The sequence below is a fragment of the Vespula pensylvanica genome, chromosome 24, assembly GCF_014466175.1.
Source record: "Vespula pensylvanica isolate Volc-1 chromosome 24, ASM1446617v1, whole genome shotgun sequence".
In the NCBI taxonomy this organism is placed as follows: domain Eukaryota; kingdom Metazoa; phylum Arthropoda; class Insecta; order Hymenoptera; family Vespidae; genus Vespula; species Vespula pensylvanica.
In genome coordinates this window covers 3,267,126-3,289,215 of record NC_057708.1, presented here as the reverse complement: position 1 = coordinate 3,289,215, position 22,090 = coordinate 3,267,126, and the positions used below count along the sequence as shown (strand labels likewise).

Here is a 22,090-nt window from a genome sequence, read left to right as displayed (position 1 = left end):
GCAATGCCACCTTTATTGCCATCTACGACGCCGTCAGGTGCAGCGGTAGTTGTCAAACCTAAGAGTCTCTACGAAAAGTTTTATTTAATATGGTATTTTAGTGTGTAGAAAGTGATTTTTCTCTCTCATTTCGTGTCATTTATTCTTCTATTCTTCGGTGAATCTAGACAATTTCATTTCAAGTAGAGCAAACTAAAGTGTATCATTGACGTTCTCCTAACATCGACATACTCAAGAGGAAATATTGTTTTAATGATCTACCTTGAAACAAACGATCATGTCGAGCGATCCATTGAGATGGCGATCGGTTTAATTATTTTTTTCAAGTCTTAACTCTTCATTTATGGACTTGATAGAAGAAATTAATGCCAAAACGAAACAGGTATCATCCATTTTGTTTACGCACACCTCTCCCATCCCACGTTTCATCCCAAAAACATTGAACCTAGTTCACACTTTGAACGCTATCGATGAAATTTTAATGAATTTCATTGTGTTTTGGTTGCATGTACTTGCATATTTTATCTTTATACACTTAAAACTATTTTATCGCACCGTTTTCAATATCATGAACGAATTAGAGAAATTGATTTATAGACTTCTTTTCTTATTTATTAACTGATCTATTGTTTCTCATATTTTTTCAATCAATACAATTTTTATTTTTATATTACGTTGTCTGTATCCATCTTCTTCTATACGATAACGTGAATTTCAAATGATGCATATCTTTTAACGCATTCATCTGATGATATTGCTACATGTGATTTGCTAATTAATAATATTACTTAAAACTATTGAATTCAATCAAATGCGTGCCTACGTGCGTTGGTGTGTGTATGTGCGTGCGCGCGCGCGCGCGCGCGCGTGCTTCGCGCGATTAATATAGATACATATATCGCAATTTGCACAATTATTTTATATTTTATTTCAAGCATTAATCTATGGTCCTTTGCATTTCAGATTTAAAAATTAAAAACAATGGTCAATAACACACCACGGGGTATACCCCGTATTCAAGTTTTTAGGCCCACTTATGAGGAATTTAAAGATTTTACAAAGTATATAGAGTATATGGAAAGCAAAGGAGCTCATAAAGCAGGATTGGCTAAAGTTATTCCACCTCCTGAGTGGATACCGAGAAAAAGTGGTTACGACCTGAATACTTTAGATCTTACGATTCCTGCACCTATATGCCAAGTTGTTACGGGAAAGCAAGGTCTTTACCAACAAATTAATATCCAAAAGAAGTCAATGACGGTCAAAGAATATAGCAAATTAGCTAACTCTGATCGTTATAATACGCCTCGACATTTTGATTATGAAGATTTAGAAAGGAAATATTGGAAAAATATAACATATGTAGCTCCCATATATGGGGCAGATGTATCTGGTTCATTAACCGATCCCGATGTAAAAGAATGGAATATCAATCATTTAGGGACGATATTGGATTATGTAAATAAGGATTATGGTATATCTATAGATGGCGTTAATACGGCGTATCTATATTTTGGAATGTGGAAAACTACATTTGCATGGCACACAGAGGATATGGATCTTTATTCGATTAATTATCTGCATTTTGGTGCACCAAAAACTTGGTATGCTATACCACCAGAGCATGGCCGCAGACTAGAGAGATTAGCCAGTGGTTTTTTTCCATCTAGTTATCAAAGCTGTCAAGCCTTTTTACGTCATAAAATGTCATTAATATCCCCACAAATATTGAGACAATATTCTATTCCGTGTAATAAGATAACGCAAGAGGCAGGGGAAATAATGATAACATTTCCTTATGGATACCATGCTGGTTTTAATCATGGTTTCAATTGTGCAGAATCAACAAACTTTGCTACCCCCAGGTGGGTAGAATATGGTAAACGAGCGACCCAATGCACATGCAGTAAAGATATGGTAAAAATATCTATGGATACATTTGTCAAGCGCTTTCAACCGGAAAGATACGAATTATGGCTTCGCGGGGAAGATATTGGTCCTCACCCAGAGGATCCGAGACAAACGGCAGCGCCTATGCCCTCTCAGATGGATTTATTGTGTAGTAACAGCAGTAACGGACAGTTACCACAAAGTTATTTAAATGCCGCTCCTAAAAATAAAAGACATACCATTCATAAGAAGAAAAATATAATTGGTACCAATCCTGATGTTGATATGGCCGAGTTAGTTAATCGTTCAGACATTCCGGCGGATTTAAAGAAGGCTTTACAAGATCTCGAATTTGAGGAAGGTGATGATCAACCAGACGAACAACAATTGGAAGTATTGGAAGATATTTGGCTTAAGGCAGGTGAGATGGATGTCAACGAAGCAACTGTCTATGACGATGGCTATAATCGTAAAAAGGGTAGAAAGAGAAAGAAGAAGCAAAATGGTAACGAAAAAGAGAAAAAGGATCAGAAAACAAAGAAAAATTCTGGCAAACTGATTAATCCAAAGAGCACAGACGATGTGACGGTTTTGATTAAATCAGAATCAGAATTGATTTCTGCAGGTTCTAATCAAGAATCAATCGATCAACAGAATTTATTAAATCAAGATAATTCAATTCAAACTAATGATAATGTCGCATCGGAAAGTAACAGTAATACATTGATCTCTCAATTATCAAACGATGAATCTAATTCGCTGGAAACTATTAATAAGTCATCTCCTAAGAAAAGGAAAAAACATTCTAAAACCCCGGAACATAAGATAAAACAGAAAAATATTTCTAAAGGCAAGCGTAAACAGACAAACATACCTTTATTTGTTCCTAATGAGCCGCTAGATGTTTCTGATGCTGATGTTCAGCGTAAGCTAATAGCAATGCCAAGTCTTAGCCCCCATAAAGTATCTACTATGAAAGATATTTCTAATAATCAAAGGAAGATTAATCTACTACCAGGCAATATTATTTCTGTTGGAAATGAATTTAGTATGACCACTATGAAGGATAAAACGGTAGTAAATATTACCAATAGTGGACAGATAATACATTCTCCTTATGAAGACGAGAAACAGATTGACGGTCCTATAAACGTTGATACGCAAGAGAAACAATGTTCTCTCATGAAGAATACCAAAAAGGCAAATACAAAGCTTATTTATAAATCAACATTCCCTAATATAAATATATTAAAAAATATTGCTGTACAAAGTAAACAAATTGATGAAAGTGCAGGTATAAAACCTTTAAATGAAGATTCGAAAATTTATACTCAGGATACCAAGATGATTGGTAATACATCTTACAAAAGTGTTGGGACGGTACAAACAGAAAGATGTATTACAAATTACACAAGAAAGGATATAATAAAGGCGCCTAGGCTGATGCATTTAGATTTGTCCAATACCAAAGTAATATCAAAAGTAGAACTCGATGATACTGTTAAGGTCGAGAAAGGGCTACATGTTGCTCCTAATTTGGTAATGTTATCCAAAGATGACGTACACAATACGAAGCAAGATACGAAGCGCATTACGTTTTTGCCGAATACATCATTCAACGCTGACCCACCAATATTACAAAGCGAAGTTATAGGCAAAGAGACCGTAGTACAAAAGAACAAAGAAATGGACATTTTAAATCCTTCAACGACATTTACTATTCAAACGAAAAGTAATACAGGTATGTGTAATTATTTTCCGAAAAGTAAAATTTTACCACAATCACTTTGTCAAAGTAATATCAGCGGAAAGAAGAGTATAGAATTAAAATCAATTAATGATTCAAATAATAAAGAAATGACTAAAAACTTTTGGCAAATTCCATATAATAACAGTATTTTCTTATCAAATGACAAATGTAATAGACCACTTCAATTATCTATAGCAAATGCAAAAGGAGGAAGTGGCATGTTGAATACATGTACAAATATTCAGATAGGTCCCGCAACAACTGCAACCTTTACAACGCTAAAGAAATTATCAGACACAAACGCAGTCTTACTAGCTACACCTCCTAATCCATTATCCTCGCAATGCTCAAAAATTACTCTAAATTCTCCGATTCAATTGAACACAATGGAACCAAATAAATCCACCTTACATAGTAATGATAATTCATCAACAAATTTTACATCTTTGACGAGAGTTTTACCATCGTCGGAACAAATGGTTTCGAAAAATTCTTTAATAGTCCGAAAAATTGATAACGAACAAGGAACTTGCGGAAAATCAATAAAACATACAAGTACAAAATCATTGCTTAGTTGTACAGTAAAGAAGATCGACGAATCAGCTAATTTAGATATAAAACAAGCTAGTACAAGTGTATTGGTGGATAAGGTCGAAGGTAATATGCCATATAGTTTAAATTATCATTTTAACAATTTACAAAATCAGCAGAAAGCTGTTATGACATCTTTGATAAAGCAAGATGATAAGTACTTTAACGTGTCTAAACCTCAACGGCAAAGTATAGAGAAAAATTCTAGCAATAAATACTTGACAATGCCAGAATTAAAACCGATCAAGTCACCCATAGCCAGAAGGAAATCCAAAGAGAAGCTTAAAAAAGCTACAACAAGGAAAAAACAACTTCCCGAATCGACAATTATATCGTTGGGTTCGGAAGAGAAAAGTTCTTCCAGTTCACATCCGGCTCTAACCATACCTGGTCACATTTCTGATATGTTAAATCCAAATATTCCGAGCAATGACCTAATGAAAGCTTTCAATGATTATTGGAGTGCTCAAATTTCACACTGTGCAATTTGTGCAACTTTTGCTTCTACTCGTTGTGGAAATAGTCAGTTAATGCCACCTGATTGGAAGTATTGTAAACCTACTATTCTACCTGAAAGTTCTCCAATATGGGTAAGAAAGAAATATTTTATATTAAATTTATTAAAGTATAACACCTTTAAGAGAGGGAGAGGGGGAGGGAAGGGGGGAGAGAGAGAGAAGAATTACAATCATTATTTTAATAATATTACTTTTTCGCAGGTATCGGCAACACTTTTTGCTGTAAATTCAAAAGAACAAGCTATTGAATCGGAAAATGACAAACTATTGAGATGTCGTGAATGTCATGTAACAGTTCATGCTTCCTGTTATGGAATTACAGTTTTGCCCACTGATCCATCAAATTGGGCATGCGATAAATGTAAGGCTGGTAAAACTGACGTGGTACGTATTATGACATATATCTAATATTAAAAAAATAATATGTAACTGATTAATAAGAGAGAACTATTAGAGAAGTTAATTCTTCGTTTTATTTTTTCTTATCAAATAGATGTGCTGTTTATGCCCTATGCGTGGGGGTGCTGTGAAACGCACGAGCGATGGCGGTTGGGCACACATTTTGTGTGCTCTGATACTACCAGGTGTAACTTTTAAAGATGCTATCAATAAAGATCCTATTAACGTATTAACAATTAGAACCGATATTTTAAAACAACAATGTTGTTATTGCGGGTACAGCGACGGCGCTTGCCTCAGTTGTTCCCAATGCAATAATTTATTTCACCCTTCGTGCGGACTTGTGGCAGGTGCTACTTTTGTAATACCGGTATACAATAGTCAAGAACTGCAGGTGAGAAAATTAAATTTGATCGACTATTATTCGTGTTATATTTATTCTCTAAGGTCAAATGTTTAATAAACGATGACAAATCTTTGGTTACAGGTAACATGCCATGGCCATGACGACGGTAAGGAAAAAATTCCTATTATTCGTCAGGGCGAAACAGTATGGGCAAAACACCGGAATTCGAGATATTATAAAGCAAAAGTAGAGTCTATAAAGGATACACTTTTCTATATGGTCACTTTTAGCGACAACAGTTTTAGCGATGATTTGTATCCTTTGGATATAATTGTAAGTTTTTCACGAGATATTTATAAATTATCTTGATTAATTATTATTATGTATACGAATAATTAATATATTGAAATATTATTATTTAGAATTATGATCCTGGAAAACCACCTCAAGTTGGCGCGGCTGTTACTGTTAATTGGACAGACGGTGAAGTCTATGATGGTACTTTTGAGGGCACTAATCATCAAATTATGTACACCGTGAGTATATGAAAAAAGAATTTATAAATTTCTAATCAAATGTAATTACAATAAATATTTATTCGCGCGCGTTTTTGTTAACACGGAACATGTTACTTTTTTAGGTAATTTTTGAAGATGGTTCTCAACTTGCCTTAAAACGTAATGATATTTATAGTTTACAAGAAGATATGCCAAAAAGGGTACGCTCACGTTTGGTAAGTTTAGTAGCATTATAATCATTTTATTGTATTATATTTCGTTTTTATATTTAGTTTTTTACACTCTTTAATACATATTATATTTTTAAGTTCTTTTAAGTTTTTTAAGTTTTTTCTCCCCCTTTTTTTTAATTTCTTTTCTTCTAATTTTTATATTTGTATAATTTATTAAAGTCCGTTGCCACAGAAATGAAGCACAGGTATCATCTTTACGGCATAGAGGATGAATCAAACGCGCAAAGGCACGCGAAACAAGTGAAAAATTGTGATTAAGGCACCAATGTGTATACTACCATAATGTAAATAATCAATAGGCACAATAATATTTCATCTCGTTTCTGTAAATATTAAATTAAAATGGTATCTATATGATTCAGGATCCGTTCCAGATCCAGGGGCAATCTCATAATTGTCATATAATCTGATTATAGGGAAATTATTTTCATTATTTAAGAAGAATTATAAGAACACAATTTTATACGGAGAAAGGGAAAAAGTTGATACAAAATTTATATTAAAATTTGCAATAAAAAGCGATCTCTCACTAAGGTGCATCTTACGACGGCAATGATGAATATTTAAATTTTCCTTTTAATATTCGTATTTTATACTTTGACAAACTATTAGAATTGATTTAAGAATTGTTTCTGAAAGAGGGTAGCCTCAAGAGTTATGGATGATCGATGTGTGAAAGCATGTGCACTTGTGTATATCTCTATCTGTATATGTATGCCTGAGAACTCTTAAAATGAGTAAAAAGCAGTTGAATATCGCGAACTAGTAGTAGACACAATATTGTAAAATATGCACTAAACCACATGTTCACGTTCGCTCGTCCGATTAGATTTCTTTCAGACGTTAAACGAAATTTTGTTTTCTATCAATTTTTCTTTAGACTTTTCATAGACGTTCGCTCACAAAGAGAGAGAGAGAGAGAGAGAGAGAGAGAGAGAGAGAGAGAGAAAAAGAGAGAAAGAAAGAGAGACAAGGTACTCTGAAAATAGATCCGATTGATCTCCTCTTCATAGAAGCTTTGAGAAAAACCTTTTGAACATTAAAATATGTCTTATTATATTATTTTATTATATTCAGGAGAAATGTATTTAACATTTCATTCCTCATATTAAAGAAATCATTTTTTCCATTTTTTATCTAAATATTTGACGTTTAATGCGAGTATTAGAAGATATCTACTTTAATTCGTTTTAATTAGAATTTGTATTGGTTCAAATAACTTTCAATCAAAACATTTATTTTTAAATTTGTCTGCTTCTCTGATTTAATTATTTCTTATTCGTTTTCTTTTTTTTTATTATTTCGATCAAGAAAGTAAGAATTATGATGTTCATAATGGAAATGAATACTTTCTATTTACAGTATATAATTAATACTCGATCAAATTAATATGCGTAAACATTTTCAAACGGACCTTTCACGAATGTGTACTTTTAGATTTTCTATTGCATACTATACGAATCATTTCATTATGAAAATCATATTAGCAATTTCTCATGTTTAAATGTTTAAATTTACTTTTTAGACATCTGATATTTTTACTATGTTAAGTACCCAAAGAGATATTGTGTATTTTTTAAAAAGTCATTGTAAACAAATGCTTTATCATCGTGTGCGTATGAGACAAATTATTCATGTTTATTTTAATAATAATCATGACAAAACACATTTTAATAATAATCAATCAAACACTTTTGTTTTGTTTTTTGTTTTGTTTTTTTCTCTTTTTTCTTCTTTTCAAACAGCTTCCAATAATGTTCATAAAGCATTCATATTTACATACAATTGTGGATAAAGATTATTAATAAGGTTATATAGTTTCCTGTCAATGTGTTGTCAGATTTTATCCAAGTTACTTTTTAAATAGAAAGAGAATAGTACACACATCACGCAAATATGTATGCATGTATGTATGTATGTATATGTATGGTGCGCGCGCACACACACACACACATACACACACGAAGTTCTTATGCCTATACAGCAGTATCTTCTAGTCGTTATTATCATTTCCTCTGCTGTTTAAATATACATATGTTTTAAAAGAAAAAGCGTTCACTATAAATAAATTTTCAAGACTACTAAATTTCTAATTTAACTTCATTCAGAATACATTAATATTCCTTATGTAAATAATAAAATAAGATTATTATATCATTTTCGATTAGAGATTCATGATATCGAATGTCAATAGTAGACATTTGAAATTAAATGTATAATACTATGAATCATAAAAAATATAAATACTATATAAGTCGATTATCTTGCTAAAATATCTGTAGATCTTGTTAAAATATGTGTAGATCCATTATTCAAAGCAAGATATATCAAGTAGAGAATATTCTTCAACTATATACCTACTATATATTTAAAATCATTCAAAATTATTCATCAAACAATTGATTCTTTTATAGTATCTATTACCTTTTTCCTTTTTTATTTTTTGTTTTTTATTTTTTTTCTTATGTCACAAAGAAACACATACTGGGCATCGGCAATGAGTATTTCATTAGAATTAAATGAATCTGATTGAATAAAATATGATAATTGAAATGAGATAATTTCTCATTATCATTTTTTCAAAGATTACAGATACAAACTTGGATAAATCAATTTTTTAAAAGGAACATGCTTTTCTTGCACATTTACTCATGAGAGTCATATTATGATATTATTCTTTTATAAAAATCGTTTATTTGGCATAAACTCAAAAGAATTCTCTTATAAATTCTATTTTTTTTTTGTAAAATATAGGAAATTAATAATATGAGAAGAAAAAAGATCATTTTTTCTCAATGTATTTTTTTTATAATTGGTCTATATGTATTTTTTAATCTTTTTTACAAGTAAGCATTACATTCACATGTATATATATGAATTAACTTTCACCTTTCTTTGTTTTGATTTTATTTACAAAGGTATAACAAAGCTATTTCAAGAGTAAATGTTCACACTGTAATGTTCACATTCGTAAAGTTTCCAATTGTATTGAAAAAATATTATAATATCACGGTACTTTCTTGCGATTTTAGATTTTAAAGCTCTGGTATATTTTCAAATAAATTCGCTGCGTTGTAATGTGAGCATCATATGTACATCCGTTCGTTAATATATACGTTATTAACGATTTATTCCTTTTTGCATAAACGTAATATAAAAAAAAAAGAAGAAACAAAAATGTACGTATCTCATTATGCTTCATTTCTTCATTTTCTAACCAAAGACTTATTGCAAAGTAAAGGAGTAAAAATATATATATATATATATATATATATATATATATATATATACACACATTTTAAGATCTTATATAAAATACTAAATATAAGGTAAGAAAATACACATAGAGCAAGAATAATTATATTCCATTATATTAACATAATAATAATAAAATAATATTAAAATATGTTGCCATCGAAAATTGAGATTCAACAATAGATAATTGCTAATGGTAAGAATGCTGGCGAATGAAATTTTGAAAGATTTATACTTATCGTATTTAAAACCCATCAGATATCAGAGTTTAGTGATAACTTACGAAGAGCTAGTGTGTTTATTGGTGAACAGTTTGCATCATAGATGCATCCGCAAACAATATACGCACAGTACAAGTATATACTATGTAGAATACACGTAGTATACATGTATTTAAAGCAAGTAACTAAAGGCAGAAGAAGCTTCAAAGTAGAAGAATCGCCGACTGAATAGTACTCGCTGAATAAATACTGAATCGCTTTCCTCAGCGATGCGATTGTATACGTAAAATTCTACCTTCTGTTAAGTTTACACCAAAGTGCACTAGCTGTTAGCAAATGCATAAGTACTCCTATACCAATGATCAATATCAAATTATTTATCACGTTTGTATCGTTGATGTCCATTTCATTTAAGAATTTCGTTGGTTTCTTGTAATGACAATAAAACTCATCGCATTTGAGATCCATCCGGTCGAATCCATAAACTGTATAAAGAAGACTATGGAAACTAGCGCGAAAATAGGATATGTAGAATAACCAACGAAAGCCGCGAGGTGTGTCCAAGTACGTCGCGCAAAATCCAAATACCGAGAAGAGTACTGCGATGATGGGTCCGAGGAACACTGCGATCTACGAGAGAGAATACAATTAACAAATATTCTTTTTCCTTTCTTCTCTTCTACTTTTTTTTTATCTTTATCCTTTTTTTTCTTCTTCCTCTTTTTTTTCCCTCAATGCACATTGTAGAATAACACAGTAGTAAGATAATTGAAAAGAAATTATTGTTATCAAGAAAAAGGTACAACATAGAAAATGTTATTTATAATATCAAAGGACTATTTTTAAGGAAAATATCAAATATTTGCGAACGTATTAATATTGTCTTAATTTATACATAGATAAACATAACGTATGATTTACCTTAACTGGCGTAGTCGCACCGATAAAGAATCCCCAAGCTTGAGCTGTTAAAGTTGCAGCTATGCTAACTACCATAAAAGAAATAATACGATGAGTTTCTACGGGTTGTCCCGTTAACCAATAACTGATTGCCAGATAAGTCCCAGCGCACGCTGCTTGAAACGGTATTTCAACGAGTAACAAACTGACGTAGTAAGGTGCCAATTTGTACCACCTATTGAAGTGTTCTCTTGTGAGAATTTTCATTTCCAAAGGGACTGAAAAATATTATTTATCATTAGATTCGATAGACATATTTTTCTATTTAACTTGGAATTTCCCACGAAATACTTACATGCAAGAGTCACCGCCATTTTGCCAGTGTAAACGATCAAAAGTAACGAACCGTATAAGTAAACGTAATTAGCAAGGACACCATTAGCACGATAACCACTTCCCATATAGAGGTAGCCAAATATAATACCGATTAGCAAATGACAAAGTAATCGCACCATCAATAGCGTGTAATCTCTTTTCAGACATAATAGTTGTCTTTTGTAAAGGAGATAGCACTGCGTTAGAAAACCAGCCGGGGGTGATGGTTCCTTAACCATGTCATCTGTCGAGCAATCATAGATTTAACACTTAAAAAATGTTTCCGTCATTTTTAAGTTTTTTTTTTTTTCTTCCACCTTCAACAAGATATTACCTTCGATCGAATCTTTTATTGGCTTTGGTGTAAGTGGCGTTTCCTTGCTCCATATACTTTCAACAGCTGCAGTTAATTTATCAACTGATATTCCGTACTCTCCGATTGCAACTTCAATAACTAAAAAGGAGATTAAGAGAAACGTCGCGCTTAATAATTGCATGGTTGTTAATTGAGTTGAATAGAACTAAAAGATAAAACTTTACAGAAAGTTCTTAGACTTACGAAAGTCCGCAGGATTGTGGTAAGCTGGACAGTTGATCCCAATCGATGAAAAATGTGGTAATAAAGCGTGAATCGGACCCTTGTATATACAGCAACCATCGGCGAGCGCGTAAAGCGAGTCAAACATTTCGAAAAGTAACGCGCTCGGTTGATGTATCGTACAAATGATAGTACGCCTTTCCATTCTAGCGAGTCTTTTCAACAGAGCTATGCATTGACTACAGGACATTGAATCTAAACCTAAAATAGAAACGAATATTAAAATAGACGAATGAAAAATCAAGAATGGAGAAGAAAAGGGAAAAAAAAATCCAAACCAGTTGTGGGTTCATCAAGAAATAATACTGATGGATTGCTGAGTAACTCAAGTGCGACGTCAAGCCGTTTCTTTTGACCACCGGATAATCTTCCGCATAGTGTGTCGTAGCAATAACTCAAACCCAGCATTTCCAAAAGATTCAAAACCTTGTGATATTAAGAGATTATTAAATCAAGCCTTCAAAATATTGTGACGCGCAATTTTAGTACATCGAGGATTGTTTTCACGTAATTTTCAAGTTTTTACAAAAAAATAAATTCATAAGAGTAATATTATTGTTAGAATAAAATCGTTTATATCCTTACAAATATTTACGTCATTCAATTTGACGTATTAAAGTTAATAAAAAACATACGTACTTGAGTGTGTTTGTAAGCCGAACTGATAGTATAGCCCAACTTCAAGTGGGCTGCCATGGTCATTGCTTCACCAACAGTCATTCTTCCTCGGACCAATGAGTCTTGTTGTATGTAACACGATGTTCTTCTCCATCTTTCGCTATGCGGTACTCGAACTTTCCCATTTACAAGAACCTCGCCGCTCATACCTTTTAGACTGTAAAAATAATGCGATAATAAATTAAAGAAGAAGAGGAATAACATCCTCTTTTCGAAAGAAAAATATTCATTCGAGTACTTTGATTACCAAGTGTTTATTCTTCGCTTTTTTTTTTTTTTTTCTTTTTTTTTTCGTCGGCATTAATATTAATGAACAAAGATATTTTGATTAATCAGGTAAAATTTACCGATTTATTTACGTAAGAATGAGTCTTTCCATCAATTCTTTATTGTTCAATAACAGCTTATATACATACGTCATAACCGAAAGTATATATTTACGTATAGCCAGCCAGCACGTTTAATAGAGTCGATTTTCCAGCTCCTGATGGTCCCATGATGGCGACCAACTCGCCAGCTCTGAACTCGCCGCTAACGCCATGTAAAATCTCTTTGTCTTCTATGTTAGAGGAATAAACAAAGGAAGGAAAGAATTAAGAAATTATATTTGGCCAGTTTATTTATCAAACAAACTCAAATCATTCGAGATTGTTTAATGCCAAAAGGACATGTCTTCGGAAAGAATGATTATGATGTCCCCTTTGCAAGATATCTCGTCTTAATTTTATTTTATTTAATTTTGTTAATACCTTCTTTTTTGCTTAATTAGTATCTACACTACGGACTCCAAAATACGAGGAAAAGATAAGGGAGATGACACCTTGTCATTGGAATACCAATCATTAAAAGTCATCGAGAATCCCATCCGCGACATAATTTGCATGAATTCACAGAAGAGAATTCAGGGAGATGGTATTCACGGCTAAAAAGATATCTAATAACGATCTTTAGGTCTAATTCGCCCGTCAAATGATCTCGCCAATGTCGTTATCCTTGGAATTCGAATTGTCATTATGATAAAAAAGAATCGAATTTATCTCTTCACTTTCGGCTTTCAATGTAAATAATATAAATTTTATAGTTTCTTATACCTTTTTTTCATATTTTTTAGAAGAGACATCGCATATATAATTATGAACATTTTCAACGAACAAAAGGAAGAACTCGTTTTAGATTTCTATTCTGATCTATGACGCAACGAGAGCAACGTGTTTAAGAGAACGCGTAGAAAAAATACAAACTATTCACCGAGCGTGTCACGTTCACGTGTTTTAGAATGGCAGACTTTAGATATAACTTTTGGAGAAAGTAGGCGACGAAAGTATATGAAACGCGAGAGAGAGAGAGAGAGAGAGAGAGAGAGAGAGAGAGAGAGAGAGAGAGAGAGAGAGAGAGTGAATCATTCAACAATTAATGAAATAAATTAAAGAAAGAATATGAAAAAGAAAAAAGTGGTATCATAATTATTCATAATGTTTTTGCTATGTTATTCCATAAATTTTGCTTATTTTTGTTCCTATATATATGTAAATAGAATTTCTTTATATTTCTTTTAGAATCTCGTTATATTTCTTTTCATACCGAATGACAAAAGAACCATTAAGATTTATTATTGGTAAATCGTTTAAAATTAGAGAGTCGTGTTAAAATATTTACAAACGCCCACTAACGTATTAATAAATATACTCTTTTCTTTTTCTTTTATCTTTTTTATTACGCTCCGATACCACTGGCCGCTCTTTGTAATCGATGTAATATTTTTATTTCGATTATATCAAGGTTATCGAGAAAAAAAAGTGTTTGCGAGGACGCGGAGATGAATAAGATAAGTCAATCGGTACTTGTTCAATTTAAAAGTGATACACGGAATGATAAAATTGTGTATGTCATGTTATTATTGACTCGAAAAAATATGAATCTCTAATAGGACGCAGCTAGATTATGTCAACAGAATTACGGTATAATATTATACAATATGTACTGTAGTTTCAAATCATCTTATTAAATTAAACATAATTTTCAAGTATTGCCAAATAAATATTTTTAAACGTATTCGAAGATAGTATTATACAATATATATGTGAAATAATATGTTAAAATATATTAAAATTGTTCGACTTTATAGTCAGAGATGAATCATTAGAAACGTCGTGTTTCTATTAAAATGAAAATAAAAACATGATGTCCCGCTAAACTAAATATTTATAAGAATTGATGCGTTTTCCTCGAATCGTAAAAGAAAAAAAAAAAAAAAAAAGGAGAGAGATGAAATTACAAGTCATTTGATTTGTATTCCAAACGAAGGAATATTGTTCGTCATATTATTAAATTATTCACATCTCTCAACTATCACGCAATAATGATAGTTTTATAGTAAATGCACGTTTTTTTTTTTACATTCCATGCCGTAACTTGCATAATAATAAACAATTAGTAATATTTATTGGTATGTGTGCGATTAAAATTTTTTTATTAATCGCAATGCGTGTTCGTTTCTTTTCATCCGCAAAAGAAAGCTCCAATAAAGATAGAGACACACGCGTGTTCCCTTTTTTTGAAAAATTCATCATTTCCCTTTATCTAGAGATTTGATAATAAATTTTCCGAGGCGCGTTCGTGCTTCAAATTATCAAACAAGTTCGACGACAAGAGCACGTTACAACAAGACTTTATATCCGTTTTAAGAAATTCTTGTATTATTCATAACTTACAACAAAGGAAAAGATACGCTATCGATGATTTACGAAGAAAATATGTTTGTGCGTGCATATCCGTAAAACCGAAGACGTGGATACCATGTTTGAGTTATGCCGAAAACATAACGCACAAACTATTTCCGTGGCTTTGCGATTTTTCCAATCTTCGAAATTTTATACTGCTCATTTATTTCTTGTTTCATTTCGACGTTACCGTATGACATTATTTTAACTCTACGATTACATAGAGGTATGATACTGGATAATCTCGACGTGATTACATATCTGCACAAATATAATGTATAGTAAATTAATTAAGAACGTACATATTAAATAAAATTATGTAATAAATAAATATTAACACTTTCTAAAAGTTCAATCGACAAGTTTCGATAGAAATTTGATTGCGAGATTGCCTTTTGACTTTCGATAATAAATGTCGAAAGATTAAAGATTACGAAAGGATTTGGCATCGATAAAAAGAAAAGATAAAAAAGAAAAAACAAGAAAAAGAAATGGAGAAAATCGATAAAGAGGAAAACCGAGAAGAATTCCTGTCGTAGGCTGTAATAGTCACCTTTTTTAATAGTGGTTTTAATTCTATTAATAAAACGCTTATATGAGATGTATAACGTATCGCTGATTAGTAGCTGTAGTAAAATCGAGAAATGATTTGTAATAAATGCAGCCCATCCGGCAATAGCAAATTAGTGCAACGAACGTTACGTCATTTATTATGTCTGTAGTTAATAGTTTTTTTTTCCTTACTATAATTGTAGTCTAAAACAATGTATATTCCAAGTCGAAGAGTCGAGGAAAATCCGCTGAAGTTGAACGAGTCCGATTGGTCATTTCGGAGATTGTTTACAATGCCTACAATGAGATATTTATTCTCAAGGCTATATGCTTTTAATTCATCATTGTAAACAGGCCTTGACACATACGACATAGTAAGCTGCCATTTATAATCGTACGACGATACTTGATAACATAACAACTATCGGGACTTTCTACAAAATGCATCCATTTGTCTAAATAAAGAATTATTATTTCGACATATTTTCATCTTTCTTTTATGTTTCTTTCATCTTTTTCATCAATAAAATAAAAAAAGAATTTTCAGACGATTGTGAGACCCAAAACACTATATAATTTTTTGTCAAATCTATTCGTAACATTCAATCCAAGAGAAAATCAAATTCATCTCAATGATCGATTTAAAAAGGGTCAGCTTGTATATCAAACATAGATCTTTGGATATGACTCAATTGAGTCGTTTGAAAGGAGTTTCTTTCTCTCTCTCTCTCTCTTTCTCCTCCCGGTGTAATTAATTTTTTGCCTATTTCGAACAACTTCAACTGTCTATCGAACGCCGTTGTGGTTGCTTCATCGCGTACATAAATGCGTTGCTCAATGATAAGTAAGATATACATACGCAGGTCAGATATCGTCTGTTTACAATCATTCGCAATCTATAATGCGAAAAATAATATATATTTTCTAAGAATAAAAGGAGGAGGAGAGTCAAGAGAATAAACAGGAGTCGATTTTATACATTCTCATCGTCTTAAAAAAATAAAAAAAATAGAAAAAAAGGAAAAAGAGACTATATACCATTTAAATTAGTCGAATACAATAGTTCGCCGTAAAACTTGTTTTTGTAAAGCCACGTTTATTATACAAATATGTATGTTGATCAAGAAACTTTTCTATAATTTTCCGTCGTGCGATAATATTTGACAGGTCGAAAAGAAAAGAAAGATACTCGTAGAAAGTGTAGCACGAAGAGAAAAGAGTATAGAAAGTAAAAAGAAGAGATATGTAAATGTGGCGTAACCGAAGCTTTAACCCGAACGTGTAATACGAGTCACGCTCGGGATGACCTTTCTTGCATATCGAGACGTTCTTGCAATATACTTTACATATGTACTACTTTCTTAAGATAATTTTTTAATGACTTTGTCGTATCGATCGAATTTTCAAGAAATTTTCCAAACCTCTTACGAGCGATCGATTATTCATTGTCGACGTTTCTATTTATACAATAAACGTATTGTTAGATATACTTATCAGAGATTATTAGGAGTGAGGAGCGGAAAAAAAAAGAAAAAAAAGGGAATAACATTGTAGTTATTTTGACGAGAAAGTATTTTTTTCTTCTATAACGTAATAGACATATCTGTTGTAGCATATAGAGAGTACTTAACGTAGAAAGAGTTATAGATTTTCACATAATGGAAAGATTGATTTGGTTTATCAATGTCAACAAATTTTTACGAGTTCAAACTTATTTAATTAATGTCTCTAATCGTTTATACATTATATGGGCTTGGCAGCGAAGAAGAAAGGAATAGACCAAACGAGTGATTAAACAAACGATTAAACGAGCGATTGATCATCATTATCGATCGAACATCTCCAAATGCGCAGTAGAAGAAGATGGCAAAGGAAAGGAGGAAAAAGAAGAGTAAAAAAAATTGAAAGATTGGGAGAGAATATTGCGCGTTATAATGCATAATTGCGCGATTATGAATTCATCGCGAAACTTGACTTGATATGAACTTCCTGTCGTTGTCAAAAAGAATGACAACTACGGATTACAAAATATACGGTACTTGGAATGAATAGAGTAATTAATTTGTCCAGTTTGTTTGTATCCTTTATTCGTTTTATCAGTCTAACTCGTGGTAAAACTCAAATTTTTAGGTACTTTTTCCACGCGAGACGAAATAAGTAAAAGTAATTTTTTTTTGATCGTTATTAAAAATCCATATTCTTCCATAGATAGATATATTGGTGATGCTCTCACGACTTATACACGGTTCAAACGCTTTTTTCATCTAGAATAATATTTCGAATAACAAACGAGAATAAACTCCAGCGAGATTCAAGATTGAAGGGAGAGATTAAGAGAAATGAAATGGCGTTTTTCTTGATCTTGACAAAGGTTAAGCACCGTTATATATATATATATATATATATATATATATATACACACACACACACGCGCGCGCGCGCGCGCGTATATCGTCAGATTGCTTCTTTACTTAGGTGAGTACACGCCCATGTATTCAATATTTCGAAGAATTAAATGATGATACGATTACTACATAAATCTATCCATGTGTAAGGACAAAGCAAAGACTTACTCAGACGGAAGTTTCGAAGATTCCATTGCTTTACGCGAAATCGTATTTCCTTGAAGATCAAATCGATTTCTGGTCTCCTTGGAAAGGAATGTTTTTCCTTTAGAATATAAGTCGAAGGAGGAAGAGTGTCGGTAACAATCGCGACGTCTTGTACGTCGTCTCGACTCGTATTGTCAATTTGACAGCAACTCAAGGAAGATCGTGACGGCGAACAATTCGTGGAAGCACAGTCCGTCATTGCGAATTTTCGATAATTAATTATTTTCTTCTTTTCGCGCTGCTCTTTCTTTCGTCTCGTCTCTTGGCAAATCCACTTCTTTCAAGACAAAGATTGATCTCAGAACAGTTGTATCATTTTTCCTTGAAAAAGAAGAGAAAACCAAATGACTATAAATTTTACGAATAGTGTGCGCTGATATAAATGCGCCTTTGTAGTATCTATGTATACATGTATCTATACGCATATATTTAAAACACCTGCTTATTTCTAAACGTAGAGAACTCTGGAGAAACTTTCTTGTCGTTTCTTTGACAGAAATGTCTTGTATTCGTCAGCGCTGAAGAAACATTAAAAAAAAAAAAAACGATATCAAAGTTGCGACTCTCGTATTATTCCTCGAACGATGAAACGAAACGAGAAACTGATTATTATGATCTTGGCTTACTCTCGAGAGAAAAATAAAAAGAGAGAGAGAGAGAGAGAGAGAGAGAGAGAGAGAGAGAGAGAGATGTGTGTGCGATATATGCACGTGCATATCGACGAGTAACGTTGTTAAATGAAAAATAATTATGCAGGGTTGTGACCAAATTTTATTGATTATATGTTTAGATCCGATTCACTGTGATTCTACAATTTGAAATTTTCAAGATGAGTCTTTCTATCAAAGTCGTCAACTTTTATTCCTTTTATTCCGTCTGTCGACCTAACTCGATGTACTTTTAACTGATCCAGTATTTCTTGAAAGGAGATTACAAAGATTTTCAAAGTGTGACGATACGATCAACGTTTAGATTATATTTTCTTAAATATCGAAATACAAGAAAAATAGTCATTAACCATGAAAAAGACACAAAAGAATCTTGTATTAAAATGAATTTGATAATGACTACGGTCAAAGTCAATGAGCTATAAGAAAAATGAGAAGTAAATGCGGAAAAGAAATGAAAAATCTGCAAATGATCGACAAGAAATCCTTGCGTCAGCTTTCGTGTCCTGCGCATTCGATTTGTGTACATACTAGGCGGATGCGTACTTACGTACGTACTAGCCTTCTAGAAAGTGGATTCGAAAGAGCACGACTATCTTCGTACGAGTTGACACAGCAAATATAATCAAGTTTCTCTCAAAAACCATTACGAAGCGATAACTTTCGCGGTCGGAAAGGTATTTCTATTGCCTTTTTTTTAATTATTTGTTTCCTTTTATTTATTCAGAAATCCTTACAGTAATAATGGATCCAATATTGCTTGTTTTCGTTAGCGCGATATCATAAAAACTTTACTTTATATTCAAACGAAACGTCGTTAACTAATCACGTCAGGAAAGAGAATCGAATCAAACACGGACACATACGTACGCATGTATTATTAAACCGACGGATATTTACGCAACCAATTGTGAAAGAAATTACGTGCGATAATAATTGAGGATAAATGGATCTCTTTGAGAAATTACGTTTTCATACTTCCGAGGTTTTTTTTTTCTGTTTATCTTTTTTCTATATCACAAGTTTCTCCTTTCTTCTTCTTTTTTCCTATATCGTAAGTTTCAAATGATATATCATCGATTATCTACATACATGCGTATACGTACGTATGTCTTCGTATGTCAAGAGCGGACCTGTTAATCGAGTAAGCCATCATTTGCATATCCTTTATATTGCTACTCGTTCTCATCTTTTACGGCAACGACGATGATACTTGTCGTTAATTATTCAAATAATCAATTCTATAGGGATTTTAAAAGAACCTGATATTGACTTTAAAGTTACAAAAAAGTTGGCAAAAAATGAGGAATCAATGACGAGAAAAGAAAAAGAAAAGAACAGAAGAAACGAAATGGAAATGATCGAAGAAAAGAGTGTAGCGCGTTTTTTCCCATAGTTTTTAACATCGACGTGTTCGTAAGTATTAATAATAATGCGCGCACATATGATAAGCGTTCGTCACGTCGGAAAACAAAGTTACAACAACCGATGGACGATGATAATCGTTTTGTTATCGCTTGTTCGTTTCGCATAGGATAGTCTTATATTGCTAATAAAACGAAAAAGATTGTAAAGCTTTTGCTCGCGATAATATAAATATCAACGACTCACCTCGATCGTATGCAACGGACGCGCACTTTTAATATTCTATTTCAATCGTTCCCGCTTACCGGATATCCTGTCGACGATAAAATTCACACGATTACGTAGAAGTTTGACGTATCGTCGCCGATTCATTCTTCCATTCCATTTTCGTTTGCCACGCGATATTCATGTAGAGCACCTAAAAGATCGTGTAACTACGTAGTACTATATCGATCGTCGCGGCGAAAGAGAAATGGCCATATACATATGTAGTACGCGCCTTAGAGAAAGGAAGAGAAGCAGCAAGGGCAATGCTTGACCGTAAAACGGCCAAACGTTCTACTTTCCCAACGTCAACGTCTGAGAAACGAAACGCGATCATAATCATCCTGTAACTCTTTTAATCATAAAGCGTATCGACCGAAAGAGGTTATGAGGCGTAGGGTACTGTTGAGGTATCGACTACGTTGGTCGACCGATCGACTCGGAAGCACGGCATTACATTACTCTATTCGCAGCTTGAAGAAAATAAAAAAGCAAAAAAAAAAAGAAAAGAAAAGGGAAAAGAAAAAGCAACGCTCATCGTCAGCTTGGAAAATACACTTGAAGTAAAATATTTAAGATCGAGAATTTACGAACGCATACGTACCGATCAGGAGTAAAGAATATGTCATCTATATCGAATCTTGGTCAAAGAGAGAGCACCTTCCGATAACGCAAATGCGTCAGTTACACATGCGAGCGTCACTTTACTGAACGTACGCTTTAACAAAACTCGACGTCGATACGTCCGACATTGCCGAAACCTCGTAAAGAACTGTTCAACGGTAAAGACCGTTTCTCTCGCTCGTCCTCTCTCTCTTTTCGCGGTTAGAGTATGACGCACGCGACCAACACGAAATTGGCACGACGCATCCATTGGTCGATTTTGTATTACGCGCGCTCACTAATGCGAGATTACTCGTTATCGTTTTACGTTGAATTATAGTACCAGTTTTCTCTCTCTTTACGATCGATAACAATATTTCAAGATATAACAGTAGAATTTTCTTTTCAACGTTTTCCCTTCTATAAAAAAACTACGTTATGTTCGATATTAATTCGATAGAGTATAATTATATACGTTCGCATGATTTTGAAGTCGCAACGATCGGTCGTTAATTGCGTTAAGATGAACGATCTTTCCTTTCTTGCGTTTTTTTCACGCTTGAACATGCGGCATTAGACGTCGATGTACAAAACCACCGAGGTTTAAGACGACAAAGGGTATTTTGTGATTTTTATTCTTGAAAAACAGAAGATTCATAGAAAAAGTCCATCCGTTGTAGTTTAGCAATGGAAAAAAAATGTCATTAATAACGACGCGTGATCGTTCGTGGAGGTTACTCTCGTAATTTTTGTTTCCCTTATAAAAAGGAAATGAAGAGATAGATATGCGAGGTCGGTAATATCGCACCCGGTGCGTTATCGCTAAAGTACGCGAGAAATGTGTGCACAAGAGTATGTATATAAGGTAACGTAGTTTAACGGATTCTTTATTATCGACGAAGTTATCGTTGAAAAGTTTGAACGAACGGCTCCTAGATGGGACTTAATATCGTGGACGATGCAGTTTCCCGCCTCTTTCGTCATTGATTTTTTAGTCATATTTCAACGCGAAGAAGAAAAGAAGAAATAGAAAA

The 22,090-nt window shown here is 32.8% G+C and overlaps 2 protein-coding genes across 9 annotated transcripts; one reads left to right on the top strand and one right to left on the bottom strand.

The window, feature by feature from the left end:
* On the top strand, window positions 1–8,338 carry LOC122636998 (lysine-specific demethylase 4A-like). 4 transcript variants are annotated; one of them, XM_043828781.1, is made up of 9 exons: window positions 1–382; window positions 964–3,631; window positions 3,836–4,821; window positions 4,951–5,133; window positions 5,243–5,542; window positions 5,636–5,827; window positions 5,917–6,030; window positions 6,135–6,227; window positions 6,405–8,338. In XM_043828781.1, the coding sequence occupies exons 2-9, from the start codon at window positions 982–984 to the stop codon at window positions 6,501–6,503; spliced, it is 4,617 nt and encodes a 1,538-aa protein (XP_043684716.1). In that variant the 5' UTR covers window positions 1–382; window positions 964–981; the 3' UTR covers window positions 6,504–8,338. The 4 variants fall into 4 exon arrangements, with proteins under 4 accessions (XP_043684716.1, XP_043684714.1, XP_043684715.1 ...); XM_043828779.1 differs by having other exon boundaries at window positions 964–4,821; window positions 6,405–6,529; window positions 6,608–8,338; XM_043828780.1 differs by having other exon boundaries at window positions 964–4,821; window positions 6,418–8,338.
* Window positions 8,339–9,598: 1,260 nt separating this feature from the next.
* LOC122637006 (ATP-binding cassette sub-family G member 1) lies at window positions 9,599–21,242 on the bottom strand. Of its 5 annotated transcripts, XM_043828795.1 has the most exons (11): window positions 21,058–21,241; window positions 20,495–20,607; window positions 18,118–18,477; window positions 12,714–12,831; window positions 12,234–12,429; window positions 11,873–12,020; window positions 11,556–11,795; window positions 11,331–11,450; window positions 10,977–11,240; window positions 10,643–10,899; window positions 9,599–10,351 (listed from the first exon to the last, which is right to left on the bottom strand). In XM_043828795.1, the coding sequence occupies exons 3-11, from the start codon at window positions 18,353–18,355 to the stop codon at window positions 10,013–10,015; spliced, it is 1,920 nt and encodes a 639-aa protein (XP_043684730.1). In that variant the 5' UTR covers window positions 18,356–18,477; window positions 20,495–20,607; window positions 21,058–21,241; the 3' UTR covers window positions 9,599–10,012. The 5 variants fall into 5 exon arrangements, with proteins under 5 accessions (XP_043684730.1, XP_043684729.1, XP_043684731.1 ...); XM_043828794.1 differs by lacking the exon at window positions 20,495–20,607; XM_043828796.1 differs by lacking the exon at window positions 20,495–20,607 and having other exon boundaries at window positions 18,118–18,472.
* Between the last annotated feature and the right edge of the window lie 848 nt (window positions 21,243–22,090).